Source organism: Felis catus, chromosome B3, assembly GCF_018350175.1.
Source record: "Felis catus isolate Fca126 chromosome B3, F.catus_Fca126_mat1.0, whole genome shotgun sequence".
Taxonomy (NCBI): Eukaryota; Metazoa; Chordata; class Mammalia; order Carnivora; family Felidae; genus Felis; species Felis catus.
The window spans coordinates 97,404,233-97,424,358 of NC_058373.1; the positions used below are offsets into that span (position 1 = coordinate 97,404,233).

General features: G+C 35.9%; 1 protein-coding gene across 4 annotated transcripts in view; it reads left to right on the forward strand.

Annotated features, from left to right (window-relative positions):
- The window catches only part of KLHDC1 (kelch domain containing 1), a 54,890-nt gene that overhangs the window by 19,947 nt on the left and 14,817 nt on the right, over nt 1-20,126 (forward strand). For all 4 annotated transcript variants that reach the window (XM_019832983.3, XM_003987618.5, XM_045059888.1 and 1 more), the window contains 6 exons: nt 3,602-3,680; nt 5,575-5,658; nt 10,771-10,854; nt 11,355-11,413; nt 16,090-16,202; nt 17,626-17,698. In XM_019832983.3, the coding sequence (XP_019688542.2) occupies nt 3,602-3,680; nt 5,575-5,658; nt 10,771-10,854; nt 11,355-11,413; nt 16,090-16,202; nt 17,626-17,698 (492 nt within the window). The remainder of the gene's footprint in view (nt 1-3,601; nt 3,681-5,574; nt 5,659-10,770; nt 10,855-11,354; nt 11,414-16,089; nt 16,203-17,625; nt 17,699-20,126) is intronic.

Consider the following 20,126-nt stretch of genomic DNA (forward strand, 5'->3'; position numbering starts at 1 on the left):
CATTCCATTGTATGCCCTGTTACATATTTGTTTATCTGTTCATCTATTGATGAACATTTGTTTCCACCTTTGGTTATTGTGAATAATACTGCTATGAACATTGGCTTACAAGTATTGTTTGAGTCCCTGTTTTCAATTCTAACAGAATTTTCAGGTCATATGGTAATTCTATGTTTAATTTTTTGAGGAAGCACCAAACTGTTTTTTACAGTGACTATGCCATTTTATATTCCCACTGGCATTGTACACGGGTTCTAACTTCTCCATATCCTTGCCAACACTTGCCATTTCTTCCTTTATTTCTTTTTTTCTTTTTCTTCTTCTTTTTAAAAAATAATGGGCAGGGGTGCCTGGGTGTCTCAGTTGGTTAAGCATCTGTCTTCAGCTCAGGTCATGATATCACGGTTTGTGGGTTTCAGCCCCGCATCGGGCTCTTTGCTAACAGCTCAGAGCCTGGAGCCTGCTTTAGATTCTGTGTCTCCTTCTCTCGCTGCCCCTTCCCTGCTCATGTTCTGTCTGTCTGTCTCTCTCTCAAAAAATAAAATAAAAATTAAAAATAATAGGCATCATAGTGGGTGTGAAGTAGTGTTCATTGTGGTTTTAATTTGTATTTCCCCAGAGACTAGTGATGTTGACCATTTTTCATATGCCCGTTGGCCATTTGTAGATCTTCTTTGGAGAAATGTCTATTCAAGCCCTTTGCTCATTTTTAAAAATTGGGTTGTCTTTTTGTTGTTGAGTTATAGGAGTTCTTTACTTATTCCGAATATTAATCTCTTATTGGATATATGTAGTTTTCTTTTGTTGTAATGTTTTTGGCTGGCTTGCCTCATAGAATGAGTTAGGAAATGTTCTTTCCTCTTCATTTCTTTTTAAAAAGACTTTGAGAAGGTTGGTATTAATTATTCTATAAATGTTTGATATCATTTATCACTGAAGCCATCTGGTCCTGGGCTTTTCTTTGTTGGTGGGTTTTTTGATTACTGATTCAATCTCCTTATTATAGTTTTATTCAGTTTTTCTATTTCTTACAAGCCATTTCTGATAGTGTCTTTCCAGAAATTTTTCTATTTCATCTAAATTATCCAGTATGTTGGCATAGTTTTTTGTAGTATTCTCTTAAAATCCTTTTAATTTCTGTAATGTTGATAATAATATCCCCTCTGTCATTTCCAATTTTAGTGCTTGGAGTTTTCTCTTTTTTTCTTTGTCAACCTAGCTAAAGATTTGTCAATTGTGTTGATCTTTTCAGAGAACCAACTTTTAGTTTGTTGGTTTTTTTTCTATTTAGTATTTTGCTTATACCCTTTAATTAAACTAAACCCTTCCTTCTGTTATCTTTGGGTTTAGTTTGCTCTTCTCTTTTTTGTTCCTTAATGTGTACAGTTCTGTTATTGATTTGAGATCTTTTAAATAAATTGTAGGCATTTACAGCTATAAAATTGCCTCTGAGTGCCATCTTCATTGTACATCATAAGTTTTGTTTTATTGCATTGTCTTTTTTGTTTGTTTTATTGTGTTTTCATTCATCTCAAGGTAATTTTTAATTTCCTTTGTGACTTTTTTCTCTACCCATTAGGTTGACAGGTTATTTGTTTGTTTGTTTGTTTGTTTGTCTTTTCCTTTCAGCACTTTAAAGATTTTATGACATTGCTTTTGGCCTCCATTTTTCTGGTGAGAAATTCACTCTCATTCGTGTTTTTGTTCCCCGGTATATGTCTTTTTACTCTGGCTTTTCTTTATTTGTTCTTTATTTTTGCTCTTCATTGATTTGATTAAAATGTTCCTACATGGGGGAGCATGGATAACTCAGCTGGCTAAGGTTCCAACTCTTGATTTCGGCTCAGGTCATGATCTCCTAGCCCCATGTTGTTGTTGGCACTGAGTGTGGGGCCTCCTTGGAATTCTTTCTCTCTCCCTCTCTCTGCCCCTCCCCCACTCATATTTGTGCACATGCTCTCTCTCTCTCTCAATGAATAAATAAACTTTTTTTTTTTTTTAACAAATATTCCTGCTTGTAGTTTCCTTTGTATTTATCCAGATTGGAGTGTGCTGAGCTTGGGTTGGTGGGTTCATATCTTTCATCAGTTTTAGAAACCTCTTAGTAATTTTCAAATATTTCTTCTACACATTTATTTGTCTCTCCATCTTCAAGGGCTCCTGTTTAGTGCACATTAGGCCATTTGATATTGTTCCATAGAGCTTGGGCTCTCTGGATTCCACCCCCCCCCCCTTTTCTTCTCTTTGTTTTAATTTGAATACTTTTTATTAACCTCTTGACCTATCTTCAAGCTCACTGGTATTTTCCATTGCTATGTCCAGTCTCCTGTGAAGCCTGTTTATTCAAGTCTTTATTTCTTACATTTTCCCCCATTTTCAGCATTTCCACTTAGTGGTTATTTTTCATCATTCTGTGTCTCTGCTGGAATTGTTCTGTTCTTCCTGCATTTTGTCCACATTTTACAAACTAGGTCTGTTATCATCTTTATCATAGTTTATCATAGTTATTGTAAATGCCATGCTGACCACCTTGTGGTCCGCTTATATTGGCTCTCTGCTCTCTTGATCATAGGTTATTTATTTATTTATTTATTTATTTTACCTTTACATGTATCTTGTATTTTTTTTTACCACATGCTAGACATTCGGTGTGAAAGAATGGTAAAGATTGGAAAAAATGATATTTATCTTCAGAAAAGGGCATGTCCTTTATGTTTTTCTCAAGCTGCTAGAGTGGGAGTTCAGTCAGTCTCATTTGTAGTTGATTTATGTTTGAGGCTGTTATAATTTTAGTTTGATTCCATTGTACAACTGGCTTCAGATGTTTTGAGGCAAGATCAGGACTTTCCTTTGCTAGGACCCCATGTTTGAGCATCGCAGATTTTCCAAAGATGTTCTGCTGTGCTTCACAGAGTTCCAAGCCTCAGAACCGTGGAAGGTCTCTCCCTGTTTTGTAGCCTCATTGGTAGGTCTTTGGATTACTAGGGAGTTCTCTTTGCTCTCCAGTCCCCCCTTTCGCTTTCCATACCTTAGGAGATCATTTTCAGCCTTGTATGTCCTCCTCTGGGCTTTTGAGAGCAGGCATCCTGTGTGCTGTAATGGCTTGGTATGCTTCTGAGGTATTTCCGTCAGCTCTTCTGTCCTGATCTCAAATGTTAGAAGACTCAGTTTAGTAGATTATTGCCTATTGGTGACCAACCATGAGCTCTCTAAAGACTATGTGAAAGACTTGTCAAGTGGATTCAATCTCCCACTGTGCTGATTTTCTTAAGATTCTAATTTGCCATGCCAGCCTACATGCAGCTATTAAAATTTTGGGTGTCTTTTACAAAGCGTATCTGTCCCGGATTCTTCCTCCTCTTGCTATTGCACCAGGAATGAAAGCAGCTGTGCGTGTGTTTCTTCTCTCCTATTGAGAACTCACCACTTTCTGGCATTAGTTCATTTAGGATTCTTCCCTTCTCTCCTTGATTTTTTTTAAACTGTGGTTTTGTAGTTTATTTGGCTTTTTAGATTACTAGGGGGAGAGAGAGATGAGCTCCTTTGCAAACAGACTGGGAATAGAACATCTGTAATGTGTTCTCTTGTACTTGTTTTTCAGATTAATATATTTTGGTGGCTATGGGTGTAGGAGACACAGTGAACTCCAGGACTGTTTTGATGTTCATGATGCATCTTGGGTAAGACAGTAACCACTGTTTACATTTTCCTCAAATTTAGTATCCCCTTAAAGTCTCTAGACATAATGAGCCCAATCTTTCTCAGTTTAAATTGCCATAATTGACACTGTGAAAAAAAAAATGTGTTTTCTTTCTTTTGGATTTAGATTCAGTTGGAGGAAGTTCTCTCACCTAGTGGTATTAGCCTTCATGGCTACTGGCAGAGTAATTTCTTACATTCATCACTCACACCTGCTTCTGTTAGACAAGTGGTGACTTTAGCACAACTTGGAAAAACTTTGTTCATAGATAACCAGAATGGCTGTTGCTGATACACACCTCCTTTTAGGTATGTCCACCAGAACTATTCATAGCTCAGACTGGCCTCTGTAATGCAGTAAGTTGATAGTGACATTACCTTTCCTACCTCTTACTGGTTAGAGAATAATCTATTACTAATGAAACAAGACATGACATAAAAATGAAACCTTTTAAGAGATAACTTAATTTTTTTTAATGTTTATTTATTTTTGAGAGAGAGACAGAGACAGAGAGAGACAGAGGGGTAGGGGCAGAGAGAGAGAGGGAAATAGAATCTGAAGCAGGTCTGGGCTCCGATCTGTCAGCACAGAGCCCAATGCGGGGCTCGCACTCTTGAACCGAGAGATCATGACCTGAGCTGAAATGGGACTCTCAGCCAACTAAGCCAGATAACTGTAAAAGGCGCCCCTAAAAGATAACTGTAAAAACCATTGATCCCAGGGGTGCCTGGCTGGCTCAGTCGGTGAAGCATGTGACTCTTAATCTTGGGTTTCAAAGTTCAAGCCCCATGTTGGGTATACAGATTACTTAAAAATAAAATCTTAAGCTAAACCAAACCAAACAAACACAACATTTTTCCCAGCACCAAGATACATAGTAACTCTTTGGTTTTACCTTCTGCTAGCATATAGTATTTTTGTACATTATAATATAAATATATATGTACACTTCATGTATATGTTTTTGTATATGGGTATTTAAAAAGTTCTCGGTGTATTTACATGGTTTTTGAGTTTTAAAATAAAATATGTGTAAAGCTTTGCTACTTACAGTATTACTGATAATTTTCAGAACTATACATCCCCATTACTTCTATCTAATTTTTTTACTCATTTTTTTTTCTCCTCTAGTACAGGTTAGGCTAAGGATCATGTCCTGAAGTTTCTGGTGTACCAGTAGATTTTTTTCTCTTAGATTTTAAATTAAGTAAATCATTTAGTTTGTTTAATTTGTTTCACAAGTCCTGCCAAAAATGAATGATGTATTTCTGGCACAGAACATAAAACCAACACAGTGGTAAGCTAGAGTAGTAACAGAGGATTTCAACAATCCAGAGATGCTAAATATAGTATAACTGCTAAATGGGTACCTCGCTGACAGTTTTGTTTCCTAGAAGACAAAGAAGAGAGTGAGCACAAGTTTGACCTATGCGAACAAACTGCTTGGTTAAATAGAAGTGGTTGGAACTCTTTGGAAACAAGAACCATGGTCCCCTAAAGTTCCTAATTGCAAAGATTAGGAATTCTGAGCGTGTACTCTAGGAAAACAGATTGCAAAATATAAATGTCATTCTGTTCTTTGCAAGTTTAAAACAGACAATCCTTGAGAGGATTGGCAGGTTATCAACGAGTAAAGTTATGATTCACTGGAAGCAATGCTATGAGAGGACAAGTTGCCAGGTGGTGGCTGTTACTGGCCTGGAGGCTACACTTTGTGAGCCACTGCTGTACGCGTTAGCTTTATGACTATGCTAACACTTAACTCTATTTTTGTAATGGTGCCTATTATTTCACTGGTAAATATGCAATTAAATTTATAACATTAATCTAAAAATTATAAAAGCTTTTAAATATTTAAAAAACTTCTGTTTTAGGAAGAACAGATATTCTGGGGGTGGCATAATGATGTTCATATATTTGATACAAAGACACGGAGTTGGTTCCAACCAGAAATTAAAGTAAGTATTGTAAAAAGTTACCTTTCTTTATATTGATATATCCATTGATAGTTTAAAAGGATACAGTTTTGCTAAGTTATTTGGATTTTAGCAATTGAGTTTATATTTATATATTAAGGGGGTCCCCGAGTACTGTCACGAGTAGTTTTTTTTTAATCACCTATTTTTCTCCAGGTTAGCTAAGGTTTTCTAGAAAAATCTTCTAAAGAGGGTTCCATCATCATTCTTTAGCCACAAGTGTGATGTCCTTATTTAATAATGGCACTTTTAAAATGTCCTTTTATAATGAAGTCCACAATTTTAAAAAGCCCATACTTCATAAACTCTTGAAATCTACATGCGGTTATAGCATGACAAAAAATACATTATTAATACTCTTTCAAGTGCTGGTGAACAAACACAAATTCAAGTTGGTTTAAGATATAACGAATTTTCACATGGGGAGAAGTCTGTTTTGAAGTGGCTCACACAGTGGAAGAGCTGCAAGGGCTTGAGCCTCAGGAACTTGCCCAAGTTACTCAACAGCAACAATGTTTTCCATCTCTGTTAGTTTCTCTCTGCTTCTCTTTATATGCTAGCTCCATTCTGTCTACTGCAGACCAGCCAGCTCTTTTAGGAGGAATATGGTCCTGGCTATCCAAACAGTCTTTTCTACTGGTGCTGTATTCTTTCAATGTCTACAAATAAGTCTTAGAAAAGGACTCTGGTTGTATTTGGGCATGTTCCCACTCTCTACATTGGTCCCTGTTGCCAAGGGGATAATTGGTTTAGGCCCAAGTCTCAGGCCTACCCTAAGGGAGCAGGATTTTGTGGCTGATGAACTCACCAGAACTGTGCAGAATGGAATGCTGAATAGGCAAAACCAAAATTGTCCACTAATATGCATATATGACATACATACATTTGAATTTTAAGATTTATGTCTTTTGTTAATGAAATAAAAGCATTTTATCTCTGTTCACATAATTATATTGGAACAAGCAAGTGCAGAGAAAATTGTTGAGAATGGATCTACTGAAACTCATCCTAGATCTTTTTCAGGCATCTGTACCCTCTATTTAGAGAAAAATCAGGGATCTATAGCTATTGAAGGCGAATTTCTAGAACATGCTCCTGTAGGGGCACCTGGCTGGCCCAGTTGATGGAGCATGCAACTCTTGGTCTCAGGATCATGAGATCAAGTTCCATGCTGGGCTGGAGCCTACTTAAAAAAACAAAAAAAAAGGATGTGCTCCTGGGGATGAGGGAGCTGAGGTACTTATATTTGAACTTCAAGTCTTTCTCTGGCTCCTTCTTTCCCTTCTTACCTCAGTTCATAGCCCTCCCTTCCTGCTGTAGTAGTCTTACATGCACATGTCCCTAATTTAGTACATATTTACCAATATTTTCACTGTAATTTCTCTGATGATTTCTTCAAATAAGTTTTTGTATTATTTATTTTTTATCTGAAAGTGTTTCTGACATGGTTGTAACTGGAATCCACTCTCTTCATTTTTTAGGGACACTGTTAAATTACTTTATTATTTCCAAATATCAACATCAAAAGACAAGGCAGCATGGTAGAGTGTACCAATTATTGGTGTAAAAGTTGAAAAAAATTGGAATTGCATTCTAATTCTGTCATAAAAGAGCTATGTCCTTCAGATAAGCCATGTAGTGTGTGATCTGTAAAATAGAAGGGTTGAAGGTGTTTTTCCTACATGGGATTTTTATCCCTTAAGAACAGTATGTTAGTAATTGGGATCTTTGAGTTATTTTCAGTATTTCAAGCAACTTAATAAGCATTGTGCATTATTTATGCAGTTACAGATTAATGCAGATGCCATTTCTTTGTTTTTGTTTAGAATTATGTGAACTCATTCAGAAGCTTTAGGTGGTTATGAGATGTATTTGATAAAAATTCAATATTTGTTGCATAATAGATATGTTTATAGTAGAATAATTTTTCCAAAATTTCAGATCAGGGGTGGGGTAACAATAAAAACTATGTTTTGCTGGAATGACTGGGGACCACATTTCAGAAGGTTCTCTCTCATTTATTTAAGTGTTAAATTGGTAATATCTGAATAATTTCTTACTGTATTGGTTTTGGGACAGTGATTCAAGTAAGCCTGAAAAGTCGAGGAAATTCTGATATTGAATGTAGAGTTTAAACTTCCTGTGCCCACATTCAGTAGCCAATGTGCTGAAAATGTTGAAAAGGTTCTTTTAGAACTTGGAATGAAATGCATAAACAAAGACTCCTACCATGAACATGTGGAAATTATGCAGAAAAATTTCCCTTAGAATCTCATTAATTCATCTACCCATTATACTCTGTCTTTACCCACGAATACGAAACTTCTCCAGAGAAAAGATCTGCTGTATTTGTTCAGCAGTATAGAAAAGTATAGAAAAGTGTTATTCACTTTTGAAAAGTGTATTCAGCAGTATAGAAAAGTATAGAAAAGTGTTATTAGTTAATGGGAAGAGTTTTAGCAATCTACAAAGGACTGTTTGGCTTAAAGTAAGAGTGAAAGTTTTACTGTGGAATTTGAGATATCAAGAGTTTTAGGGGGGCAGATTTAATTTTTCAGGGTCTCTGAGATTATCACACTGTGCACTGCTTGCTCATAATATTACCTCAGGGGTGGGGCGGGGGCGGGGAAAGGAAAGTGAGGAAAGAATAGTTTAAATTTGATTTTTAAATATTTATATTTCAAGGTGAAATTTACATGAAATTTTATTTTGCCAAATAGTGTCAGGCATTTAAGAAAAACACTTTATTCATTTTTTTAAATTTTATTTTTTATTTTTTAAAATTTACATCCAAATTAGTTAGCATGTGTGCAACAGTGATTTCAGGAGTAGATTCCTTAGTGCCCCTTACCCATTTAGCCCATCCCCCCTCCCATAACCCCTCCAGCAACCCTCAGTTTGTTCTCCATATTTATGAGTCTCTTCTGTTTTGTCCCCCTCCATGTTTTTATATTATTTTTGTTTCCCTTCCCTTATGTTCATCTGTTTTGTATCTTAAAGTCCTCAGATGAGTGAAGTCATATGATTTTTGTCTTTCTCTGACTGACTAATTTCACTTAGCATAATACCCTCTAGCTCCATCCACGTAGTTGCAAATGGCAAGATTTCATTCTTTTTGATTTCCAAGTAATACTCCATTATATATATATATATATATATATATATATATATATATACACACACACACACACACACACACATACATACATACCACATCTTTATCCATTCATCCATCGATGGACATTTGGGCTCTTTCCATACTTTGGACTTTTGTGAATTATTGAATTATAGTGCTGCTATAAACAGGGGGGTGCATGTGTCCCTTCAAAACAGCACATCTGTATCCCTTGGATAAATGCCTAGTAGTGCAATCGCTGGGTCGTAGGGTAGTTCTATTTTTAGTTTTTTGAGAAACCTCCATACTGTTTTCCAGAGTGGCTGCACCAGCTTGCACTGCCACCAACAATGCAAAAGAGATCCTCTTTCTCCGCATCCTCGCCAACATCTCTTGTTGCCTGAGTTGTTCATTTTAGCCATTCTGACAGGTGTGAGGTGGCATCTCACTGTGGTTTTGATTTGTATTTCCCTGATGATGAGTGATGTTGAGCATTTTTTCATGTGTCGGTTGGCCATCTGGATGTCTTCTTTGGAGAAGTGTCTATTCATGTCTTTTGCCCATTTCTTCACTGGATTATTTGTCTTTTGGGTGTTGAGTTTGGTAAGTTCTTTACAGATTTTGATACTAACCCTTTAGCTGATATGTCATTTGCAAATATCTTCTCCCATTCTGTTGGTTGCCTTTTAGTTTTGCTGATTGTTTCCTTCTCTGTGCAGAAGCTTTTTTATTTTGATGAGGTCCCAGTATTTCATTTTTGCTTTTGTTTCTCTTGCCTCTGGAGACATGTTGAGTAAGAAGTTGCTGAAGCCAAGGTCAAAGAGGTTTTTGCCTGCTTTCTCCTTGAGGATTTTGATGGCTTCCTGTCATACATTTAGGTCTTTCATCCATTTTAAGTTTATTTTTGTGTATGGTGTAAGAAAGTGGTCCAGGTTCATTCTTCTGCATGTCACTATCCAATTTTCCCAGCACCACTTGCTGAAGAGACTGTCTTTGTTCCACTGGATATTCTTTCCTGCTTTGTCAATGATTAGTTGGCCATACATTTGTAGGTCCATTTCTGGGTTCTCTATTCTGTTCCATCATTTTATTCATTTTTTAATGTTTGAGAGAGAGAGAGAGAGAGAGAGAGAGAGAGAGCGGGCAGGGACAGAGAGAGAGGGGAGACACAGAATCTGAAGCAGGCTCCAGGCTCTGAGCTGGCAGCACAGAGCTCAATATGGGGTTCTAACTCACAAACCATGAGATCCTAACCTGAACCAGAGTCAAATCTCAACCGAGGGAGCCACCCAGGTACCCTTAAGAAAAACACTTTAAAAAGTAAAGGGAAACAAAAATAATATAAAAACAGGGAGGGGGACAAAACAGAAGAGACTCATAAATATGGAGAACAAACTGAGGGTTACTGGAGGGGTTGTGGGAGGGGGGAATGAGCTAAATGGGGAAGGGACACTAAGGAATCTACTCCTGAAATCATTGTTTCACTATATGCTAACTAATTTGGATGTATATTTTAAAAAAATAAAAAATAAAAGTAAAAGAAAAAGTAAAGATCAGGGTGAGTAAATTTCATTCTTGAAGAGCAGTATTTATCTATAATCATTACTATTTACAATTAACTTTTTTTTAATGTTTATTTATTTTGAGAGAGAGAGAGAGAGCAATTAGTAGGGAAGGGTCAGAGAGAGAGGGAGAGAGAGAGAGAATACCAAGCAGACTTCATGCTGTCAACACAGAGCCATACGCGGGGTTCGTTATCACCAACCGTGAGATCGTGACTTGAGCTGAAACCAAAAGTCAGGTGCTTAACCAACTAAGTCACCCGGGCGTCCCTACAATGAACTTTTGCATCAGGGTGTTTATCGAATTATAGGGGTAATGGTGACTAGGTAGTCAGGGATTTCTCATACTGAGCATGAGTGTGACTTCCTTAGAGATGTTTCAAGTTTTGCACTCTGTTTCCTCCTCTCTGCCTGCAGGGTGGAGTCCCACCGCAGCCGCGAGCCGCGCACACATGTGCAGTTCTTGGAAATAAGGGCTATATCTTTGGCGGACGTGTTTTGGTTAGTGTTTTTCATGAAAATGATATTTTTATGTGTGCTTCTGCTCACAAAAATTATTTTCTGATTTGGGGGAATAACTGAACATTCAAAGTATCTAGGTAAATAAAATACCATTCAATAATAAATTTTATTTATCTTCCATCCCCTAAACAGACTATACATGAGTAATCACACATGATTTATAAATCATATTTTAATGAGGAGAATCCTTCACTTCTGTGCATAACCAGAAAAGCTTAATGTCTTAACCTTTAAATCCTATTAGTTTAAGGCCTTTTCTTCCTTTCTCCCTTGACACATTAATTGGGTAGCTCTATAGTAATTTGATTAATGCTTAGCATTGTTTCTTCATATGTAAACTTCTGATGCTAATAAGTAAAGATAAGTAAAAATAAGTAAGATGGAGATAGTCTATCTTTAACCTGAAATAATTTTAAAACCAAAATTTTAGTCCATGAAAAATGTGAAACAGGGACTAATTTAACACACTTTTATTTTAGCAAACTAGGATGAATGATTTGCACTGTCTGAACTTAGATACCTGGACTTGGTCTGGAAGGTACGTTTGAAATTTAAGTATGTTTTAATCGAAAGGCATTTGTGTGTGTGTGTGTGTGTGTGTGTGTGTGTGTGTGTGTGTATGTGTGTGTTTGGGATCATAATCCAAATTTGAGTTTCTAAAACTGAATTAGTATCTTTTTCCTTCAGATTGTATGTCTAAGCAAGGAATATACAGATTTAAATGCAGAGTTTGTTCTTAACCGAATTATATAAAACATGAGAATACCAGAGGTTGAAACTTGATTATGTAAAAGTACTGGTTTTATTCTAAGTATTCTTGAGAACTGGCCAGTAGAGGAAATGAAGGAACAGTTTGTTGGTGTCATCACAAGTAAACAGATAATGAAGTATGTAAAAGATTTTTTTTTGTGGTTCAAAATATATATTTAACAATAGAATAAATATATTTAGGTATCACTTCAGCTGTTCATGCAATGATACGGAATCAGAGCCATATATTATTCCAAAATAGAAATGCCATTAAAAATGAAACTCCAAAAGTGCCAGGAAAAAAATATAGCAGATTGTCTTTAAAATCTTGGCATGGAGCAATCCCTATCAAAAGAACACCAACATTTTTCACAGAGCTAGAGCAAACAATCCTAAAATTTGTATGGAAGCACAAAGACCCCGTATAGCCAAAGCAATCCTGAAAAAGAAAACCAAAGCTGGAGGCATCACAATTCTGGATTCAAGCTGTTTTATAAAGCTGTAATCATCAAGACAGTATGGTACAGACACAAAAACAGACACCCAGATCAATGGAACAGAATAGAAAACCCAGAAGTGGACACACAAACATATGGCCAACTATTCTTTAAAGCAGTAAGGAATATCCAATGGAAAAAAGACAGTGTCTTCAGCAAATGGTGGTGGGACAGCGACCTGCAGAAGAATGAACCTGGACCACTTTCTTACACCATACACAAAAATAAGCTCAAAATGGATGGAAGACCTAAACATAAGACAGGAAGCCATCAAAATCCTCGAGGAGAAAGCAGTCAAAAACCTCTTTGACCTTGGCCTCAGCAACTTCTTACTTGACCTGTCTCCAGAGACAAGGGAAACAAAAGCAAACATGAACTATTAGGACCTCATCAAGATAAAAACCTTCTGCACAGAGAAGGAAACAATCAGCAAAACTAAAAGGCAACCGACGGAATGGGAGAAGATATTTGCAAATGACATATCAGCTAAAGGGTTAGTATCCAAAATCTATAAAGAACTTACCAAACTCAACACCCCAAAAACAAATAATCCAGTGAAGAAATGGGCAAAAGACATGAATAGACACTTTTCTAAAGAAGATACCCAGATGGCTAACAGACATATGAAAAAATGCTCAACATCACTCATCATCAGAGAAATACAAATCAAAACCACAATGAGATACCACCTCATACCTGTCAGAATGGCTAAAATGAACAACTCAGGCAACAACAGATGTTGGCGAGGATGCGGAGAAAGAAGAACCCTTTTGCACTGCTGGTGGGAATGCAAACAGGTGCAGCCACCCTGGAAAATAGTATGGAGGTTTCTCAAAAAACTAAAAATAGAACTACCCTATGACCCAGAAATTGCACTACTAGGTATTTGTCCAAAGGATACAGAAGTGCTGTTTCAAAGGGGTACATGCACCCCAATGTTTATAGCGGTGCTATCGATAATAGCCAAAGTATGGAAAGAACCCAAATGTCCATCGACAGATGAATGGATAAAGAAGATGTGGTACATATATACAATGGAGTATTACTTGGCGATCAAAAAGAATGAAATCTTGCCATTTGCAGCAGTGTGTATGGAACTAGAGTGTATTATGCTAAGGGAAATAAGTCAGAGAAAGACAAATATCATATGGCTTCACTCATATGTGGAATTTAAGATACAAAACAGATGAACATAAGGAAAGGGGAGCAAAAATAATATAAAAACTGGGAAGGAGACACACCGTAAGATACTCCTAAATACAGAGAAGAAACTGAGGGTTGCTGAAGGAGGGGTGTTGGGTGGGGTGATGGCCTACATGGGCAATGGGTATTAAGCAGGGCACTTGTTGCTATGAGCCCTGGGTGTTATATGTAAGTGATAAATCACTAAATTCTGTTCTTGAAATCATTATTACCCTATATGTTAACTAGTTCGGATGTAAATTAAGAAAATAATAATAATAATTTAAAAATCTTGGCATGGAGAAAGTTTTCCTAAAAATGGTTATAAACCCAAAATTATTAAATAAAAAGACTGCCTTATAAGATCACTTAAGAATTCAATTTTTCTGGGGGCCCCTGGGTGGCTCAGTTGGTTAAGGATCTGACTATAGGTTTCAGCTTAGGTCATAATCTCACAGGTTTGTGAGTTTGAGCTCCGCATAGGGCTCTGCACTAGCAGCTCAGAGCCTGCTTGGGATTTTCACTCTCCCTCTTTCTGCTCTCTCTCTCTCTCTATCAAAATAAATAAATGAATATTTTTAAAAATATTCTGTATGTAGTTTTCTGTATAGAAAACTATACCCAAGCTAAAAGAAAAATTGGAAAATACAAACAAAAAACAAACTGGAAGTCATATTGCAGTATTTTTAACAGGGCCTAAATCCACAAGAACTCAGAAAATCAGTAACAAAAGGACAAATAATCCAGCAGAAAAATGGACAAAGAACATAAATGAACAACTCACAGAAGAAATACAAATGGGCAAAAATTATTTTAAAGAGACGTTCAACTTCAGAGACAATCAAAGAAATGGAGCTAAAAATAATTACAAATGCCCAATGTGTGCTGAAGTTGTAACAACATAATTAGTGAGAGCATAAATTAGTACAGTTTTTCTGGAAGGTAGTTTGGCAATATATTTAAAATGTAAAATGGAATTTCTGCTTTGATTCAGAGTTTCCCCAAAGACAGTTAAGTGTGTGTGTGTTACAACATTATTATAAAAGCAAAAACTAGAGGTCAACCTTCATGTTCACATTTGGGGATTATTTAAATCATGGTACATTTGGCCAGTGGGCCATCATGCTTCCTTTACCAAAGAAAGTTACACTTCATAGAAATATTCTACAACATATTAGTTGAATGAAAAAAAAGTTGCAGAATAGAATGTATGATCCTATTTATGTATTTTTAATAAACATGTTTATATGTGTATTAAAGCCTAGAAAGATTATACCAAATTATTATTATTTCTTATTGCTAGAGGACAGGATTATAAGAGAACTCTCCTTTTTAAAAATACTTTTGGAGCGCCTGGGTGCCTCAGTTGGTTGAGCGTTCGACTTCGGCTCAGGTCATGATCTCACAGTTCGTGGGCTCGAGCCCCGCATTGGGCTCTGTGCTGACACCTCAGAGCCTGAAGCCTGCTTTGGATTCTGTGTCTCCCTGTCTCTCTACCTCTCTCCCACTCACCTCTGTCTCTCCCTCAAAAGTAAACATAGAAAAAAATAATAATAAAAATAAAAATATTTTTGTTGGGGTGCCTGGGTGGTCAGTCAGTTAGCGTCTGATTTCAGCTCAGGTCATGATCTCACAGTTCATGAGTTTGAGCCCCACGTCAGGCTCTGTGCTGATAGCTTAGAGCCTGGATCCTATTTCAGATTCTGTGTCTTCCTCTCTCTCTGCCCCTCCCCTGCCCACCTCTGTCTTTCTCTTTCTCAAAAATAAACATTAAAAAATTTTTTAAAATATATACATATTTTTTAAAAAAATTTAATAGTTATTATTGAGAGACAGAGAGAGACAGAGCACGAGCATGGGAGGGTCAGAGAAAGAGGGAGACACAGACTCCGAAGCAAGCTCCAGGCTCTGAGCTGTCAGCACAGAGCCCAATGGGGGGCTCAAACCCACAAACCACGAGATCATGACCTGAGCTGAAGTCAGTCACTTAACCGACTGGGCAACCCAGGTACCCCTAAAAAAATGTGGTTGTTGAATGTTTTGTAACCAAAACGATTCTTATAATCAATACAAAACATAAAAATATTTCCATTTTAGAAAAAAATATCTTCCACAAATGGCCATATTATTCTGGAACATTCCAGAATGCTGAAGAATGATGCCTTCTCGCCTCCTGAATTATGAGTTAAACTTTTGTACTTATGTTTGTAATTTTCTAAGAATAGGACAGTATTTTTAAAAAATCTTCAGAGGTTTGTCCTGGATCTGGAATGGCTCACATGCTTTTATTTTGAAGCTAGAATAGCTAGCATTTTAAGGCAAAGAAACTTTGGGAAATCGTACAGCAAGTAAACCAGAGTAAAAGGAACAACAACAAAATCCCATAATATCCTCAAGGAAATCAGCTGAAAATATAAAACTAAACATGGGCCAACAGTAAAAAGTTACAGACATGAAAATGGTTATGTTGAAAAACTGGGGAAGTTATATTGATTAAACAAGAATGATGTTGAGTATGCATTGTGAATTAACTAGGACTTTTTAATTTTCAGTCTGTGTTCTGTAACCAGGTGGAATAGACACTAAGTGGAAAGATTATTTAAATTCATCTAAGAATTTAAGAATATTTTTAAAATCTTAATGCAGGTGGAGTTCATAAAATCAGCTGTTTTAAAAGTAGTGAAGGCAGTTTTTTCCCCTTTAATCTGAGATGATCAAAAACCTTTTTATTTTGACTTTTTATTTGACTAACCTAGATTTTTCTATTTTTTTTCCCTTGCCACAGGATTCCTGTTACTGGAGAAACCCCCAAACATCGGTCATGGCATACTTTAACACCAATAGCTGATGATAAACTTTTTCTATTTGGTGGACTAAGTGCAGACAATATTCCATTAAGTAAGTCAACTAAAGTGTAGCCTACAATTATTATCTCATTCTTTTTTCTTAATTGTATTTGATATTTAAGGAGTCTCTTTTTCAGATTTTCTGGTTTACCTTTATCCCCAACTGTATGATTGCATTAAGAATTAGAAAACCCTTTGCTTTAGTATCTTTGGCTCTCCATGTTCTCCTCTTTCCTAGATACATAGAAAAGAAAGGGTAGTTGAACCTAGATGAGTTAAAGCCCCTTTCAACTATAATATTCTGTGATTCTGTGCCTTCCTGATTTTTGATCCCAGTACAGTGTAGGCTGGAATGGGGATTAGAACAGTCTTCCCCAGAAGGCTCTGGAAATATAAGGTGGGAAGGCAGTTGCTTCTCTTTCTGTTCCAGAACTGTAAAGAAAGTGCTTAGCCAGAATTTTTAAACTCCTGTCACTGCTGATCCCAATAGCTATGGTTTTGTAATGCAGGTTTTTTTTTTTTTTTCAGCAGTAAAACTGTGGCATCAGGAAAGACAAATGACTAAGTATCCACTTCCTAGTTTGACATAGTTGATGTTTCATGTTTTCTTAACCCAGAAGTTTTCCGTGGCTAGAAGTGTTTTCATAAGAAACCTTATATACCATTAAACTCATTTATATAATTCCATATGGAATCTGGAAACACGTATTTATTTTTCAACAAAAATGCATCAAGCATCAGCTTTGCATCCAGCAGTCTGCTGGACAACAGACAAACTCCAGAGGCTGGTTAGAGAAACAGGGGTTTCTAGCAGGGGATGTTAGTTATTGCAGATTATTATGCTTCTCCAATCTGAAGGTTCATAATTAAAAGAGATTTGGAATCTAATAACTAACATCTATTTTTTCATTAGGGGTTGTTTAATAGAACATCTTTTTGAGCTCTACTGTTTCTAATTCCTATTTGCAGATTTTGGTCATTGACCTGTGGGAAATTCTATGTCCTAACTCTTAGTCCAGTCAGTTTCCTCCTGTATAGATTTAGTGTAACATACTGGTATTACATGATACTTAGAAGTTATTTTAATCTTGTTGACTATGATAATGACATTGTGATTATGTATGTGATAATGCCGTTGTCATTCTGGAAAAATATGTCTCCTTTTAAAAGCCATCTTTAGTGAAGTATATATGGGGAAAATGACAGGAGATCTAGGATTTGGTTTAGAATAACTGAGCCACAAGAGTAACAAAAAAGAGAGAAATGGAGAACATGTAGCAAAATCTTGATAGTTCTTGAACCTGAGTTATGTGAGGGGTCATTATCATGTTCACTCTACCTCTCTATAACTTTGAAAATTTTTGTGAGAAAATATGCATACACACAAAAGATAGTTGCATAAATATAGCATGATAAATTTGGGGGGAAATGTACAAAGACCTAATCTTAATTTCTTAACTGTCATAATATTGCAGGTGATGGTTGGATTTATAATGTCATAACAAATTGTTGGAAACAACTTACACACTTACCTAAAACAAGACCCAGGTAAATATAGAACTTAAAGAATAGTAAAATAGTTAAGAATTAATCAAGTATTAAATATAGCACTGATTTTATAGTGTTTGCCTTTAAAATTGTAAATCATCAAGAAAGATATCTTTCAAATAAGCTTGATGTTACCCAAATAATTTAATAATCATTTCAAATTATATCTGATTGTTAAAAATGATCTATTCTGTTTTCATCCATATTTGCATATTTGAAAATGTTACTCTTTTAGGTAACTGTATAATCTTGCCTCATAGATATGAAAAGCCTAAGAAATTGGAAGTATCATATAATGTTAACATTTTTAATAAGTAGACAAGAATGGATTTGGCTTTAGTAGTTATTTGGTTTTGGAAGAGGTTTATTGCAATTTAATGAGAAAATAAGTTTCATGTTAATAAAATAGATGGCAGATATTTATTTTTATTAACTGATATATTCACTTATATGCATTTTAAAAAAAGAAACATGTTATTTGTGACATAGAGAAAAAAATGTAGAAACAGCATATTATTATTAGACTACAGTTGATCCTTGAACAACACAAGTTTGAACTGCATGGGTCCACTTATTATATGGATTTTTAAAATAAATAAAATACTATAAATATATTTTCCATATGATTTTCTTTTTTTCCCATATGATTTTCTCTCTTTTTTTTTTTCTAAGAGAGAGAGAGAGGGAGAGGGAGAGGGAGAGGTGCGTGGGGAGGGATAGAAGTTGAGAGAGAGAATCTCAATCAGGCTCCCTGCTCAGCAGGGAGCCTGACGCTGGGCTCAGTCACACGACTGTGAGATCATGACCTGAGCTGAAATCAAGAGTCAGATGCTAAGCTGACTGAGCCACCCAGGTGCCCCATCCCATATGATTTTCTTAATTACATTTTCTTTTTTGTAATTTGAGTGTAGTCGACACATGATGTTACATTAGTTTCAGTGTACAACATAGTGATTTGGCAAGTGTATACATTGTGTTACGCTCACCACAAGAATAGCTACCGTCTGTCACCATACAATGCTACTACAGTGCCATTGACTATATTCCCTATGCTGTACCTCTTATTCCCATGAGTTATTCATCTATTACTGGAAGCCTATATCTCCCACTTCCCTTCACCCATTTTTGAAAAATATTTATTTATTTATTTATTTCGAGAGAGAGAGAGAGAGTGGGGAAGGGGCAGAGAGAGAGGAAGAGAGAATCCTAAGCAGGCTCCATGCTGTCAGCACAGAGCCTGAGGCAGGGCTTGATCCCACAAACCCATGAGATCCTGACCTGAGCTGAAATCAAAAGTCAGAGGCTGAACCAACTGAGCCATCCAGGCACCCCATCCCTTCACCCATTTTGCCCATCCCTCCATTCCCTTTTCCTCTGTCAGTCATCAGTTGGTTCTCTGTATTCATAGGTCTGATTTTGGTTTTTATTAGTTTGTTTATTCATTTGTTTTGTTAAGTAACATTTTCTTTAGCTTAATTATTGTGAAAATACCGTGTATAAACCATATAACATACAAAATATGTATTAATTGACTATGTTATTTGTAAGGCTTCTGGTCAGCAGTAGGCTATATTAGTGGTTAAGTTTTCAGGATCCAAAAGTTACATGCAGATTTTCAGCTCTGTGGGGTATCAGTGCCCCAAACCTCGTGTTGTTCAAGGGTAAACTGTACAGAGAAAACAACATTAGTATTGTAATTCTTTTTTTTTCCTAATTTGAGTGAGTAGTATAATAAAGATATATTCATAGGAAATTGATAGAACATTTATAATCATTATAGTTAGTAATAGATTTTACTGTTTTCATGCCATGTATTTAAGGATTTTTTTGCTACAGATTATGTATACTAGTGTGAAGTCAACTTAATGACATGCATTTCAGAAGTTTAATAAGTGACAATGAAGTAACTTACTTGAGAAAAAAGCCTGAAAAAAATTGTATATATTTCAGTGTGTACATCTATATTAATATGCACAAAAAATTAGAGTTTATCATAATTACATAAGTGATTCTTATATTTTCATGTGTAGAAATTCATTGTAATGTATTATTTTAGCAATTTGGATCTTTTGAAATGTATTTTTTAACTTAAAGAGTTTTATATTAAGATATGGGAGCCCAGAGTTCTAGTCCTTGCTCAGCTACTACCTAGCTTTTTGGCTTTGGGAAAGTTACTTAAAGAAACTGAGCATTAATTTCTTCATCCCATGAAATGAGGAAGCTGGACTAGAGACGTTCTTAGTTCTCTTACAGTTGTTTGATTGCATTAATATTGGGCCAAAGTGGTATTAAGAATATGTTTAATTTTTAAATTGCTCCTATTTTATAATTCTATCCTTAATAAGTAATTAGAGCAACACAACTATTATCAATAATATATTAGTTAGAACTGAGCTATGTAAAGACATTTCTTTGAATTCAGCTGATG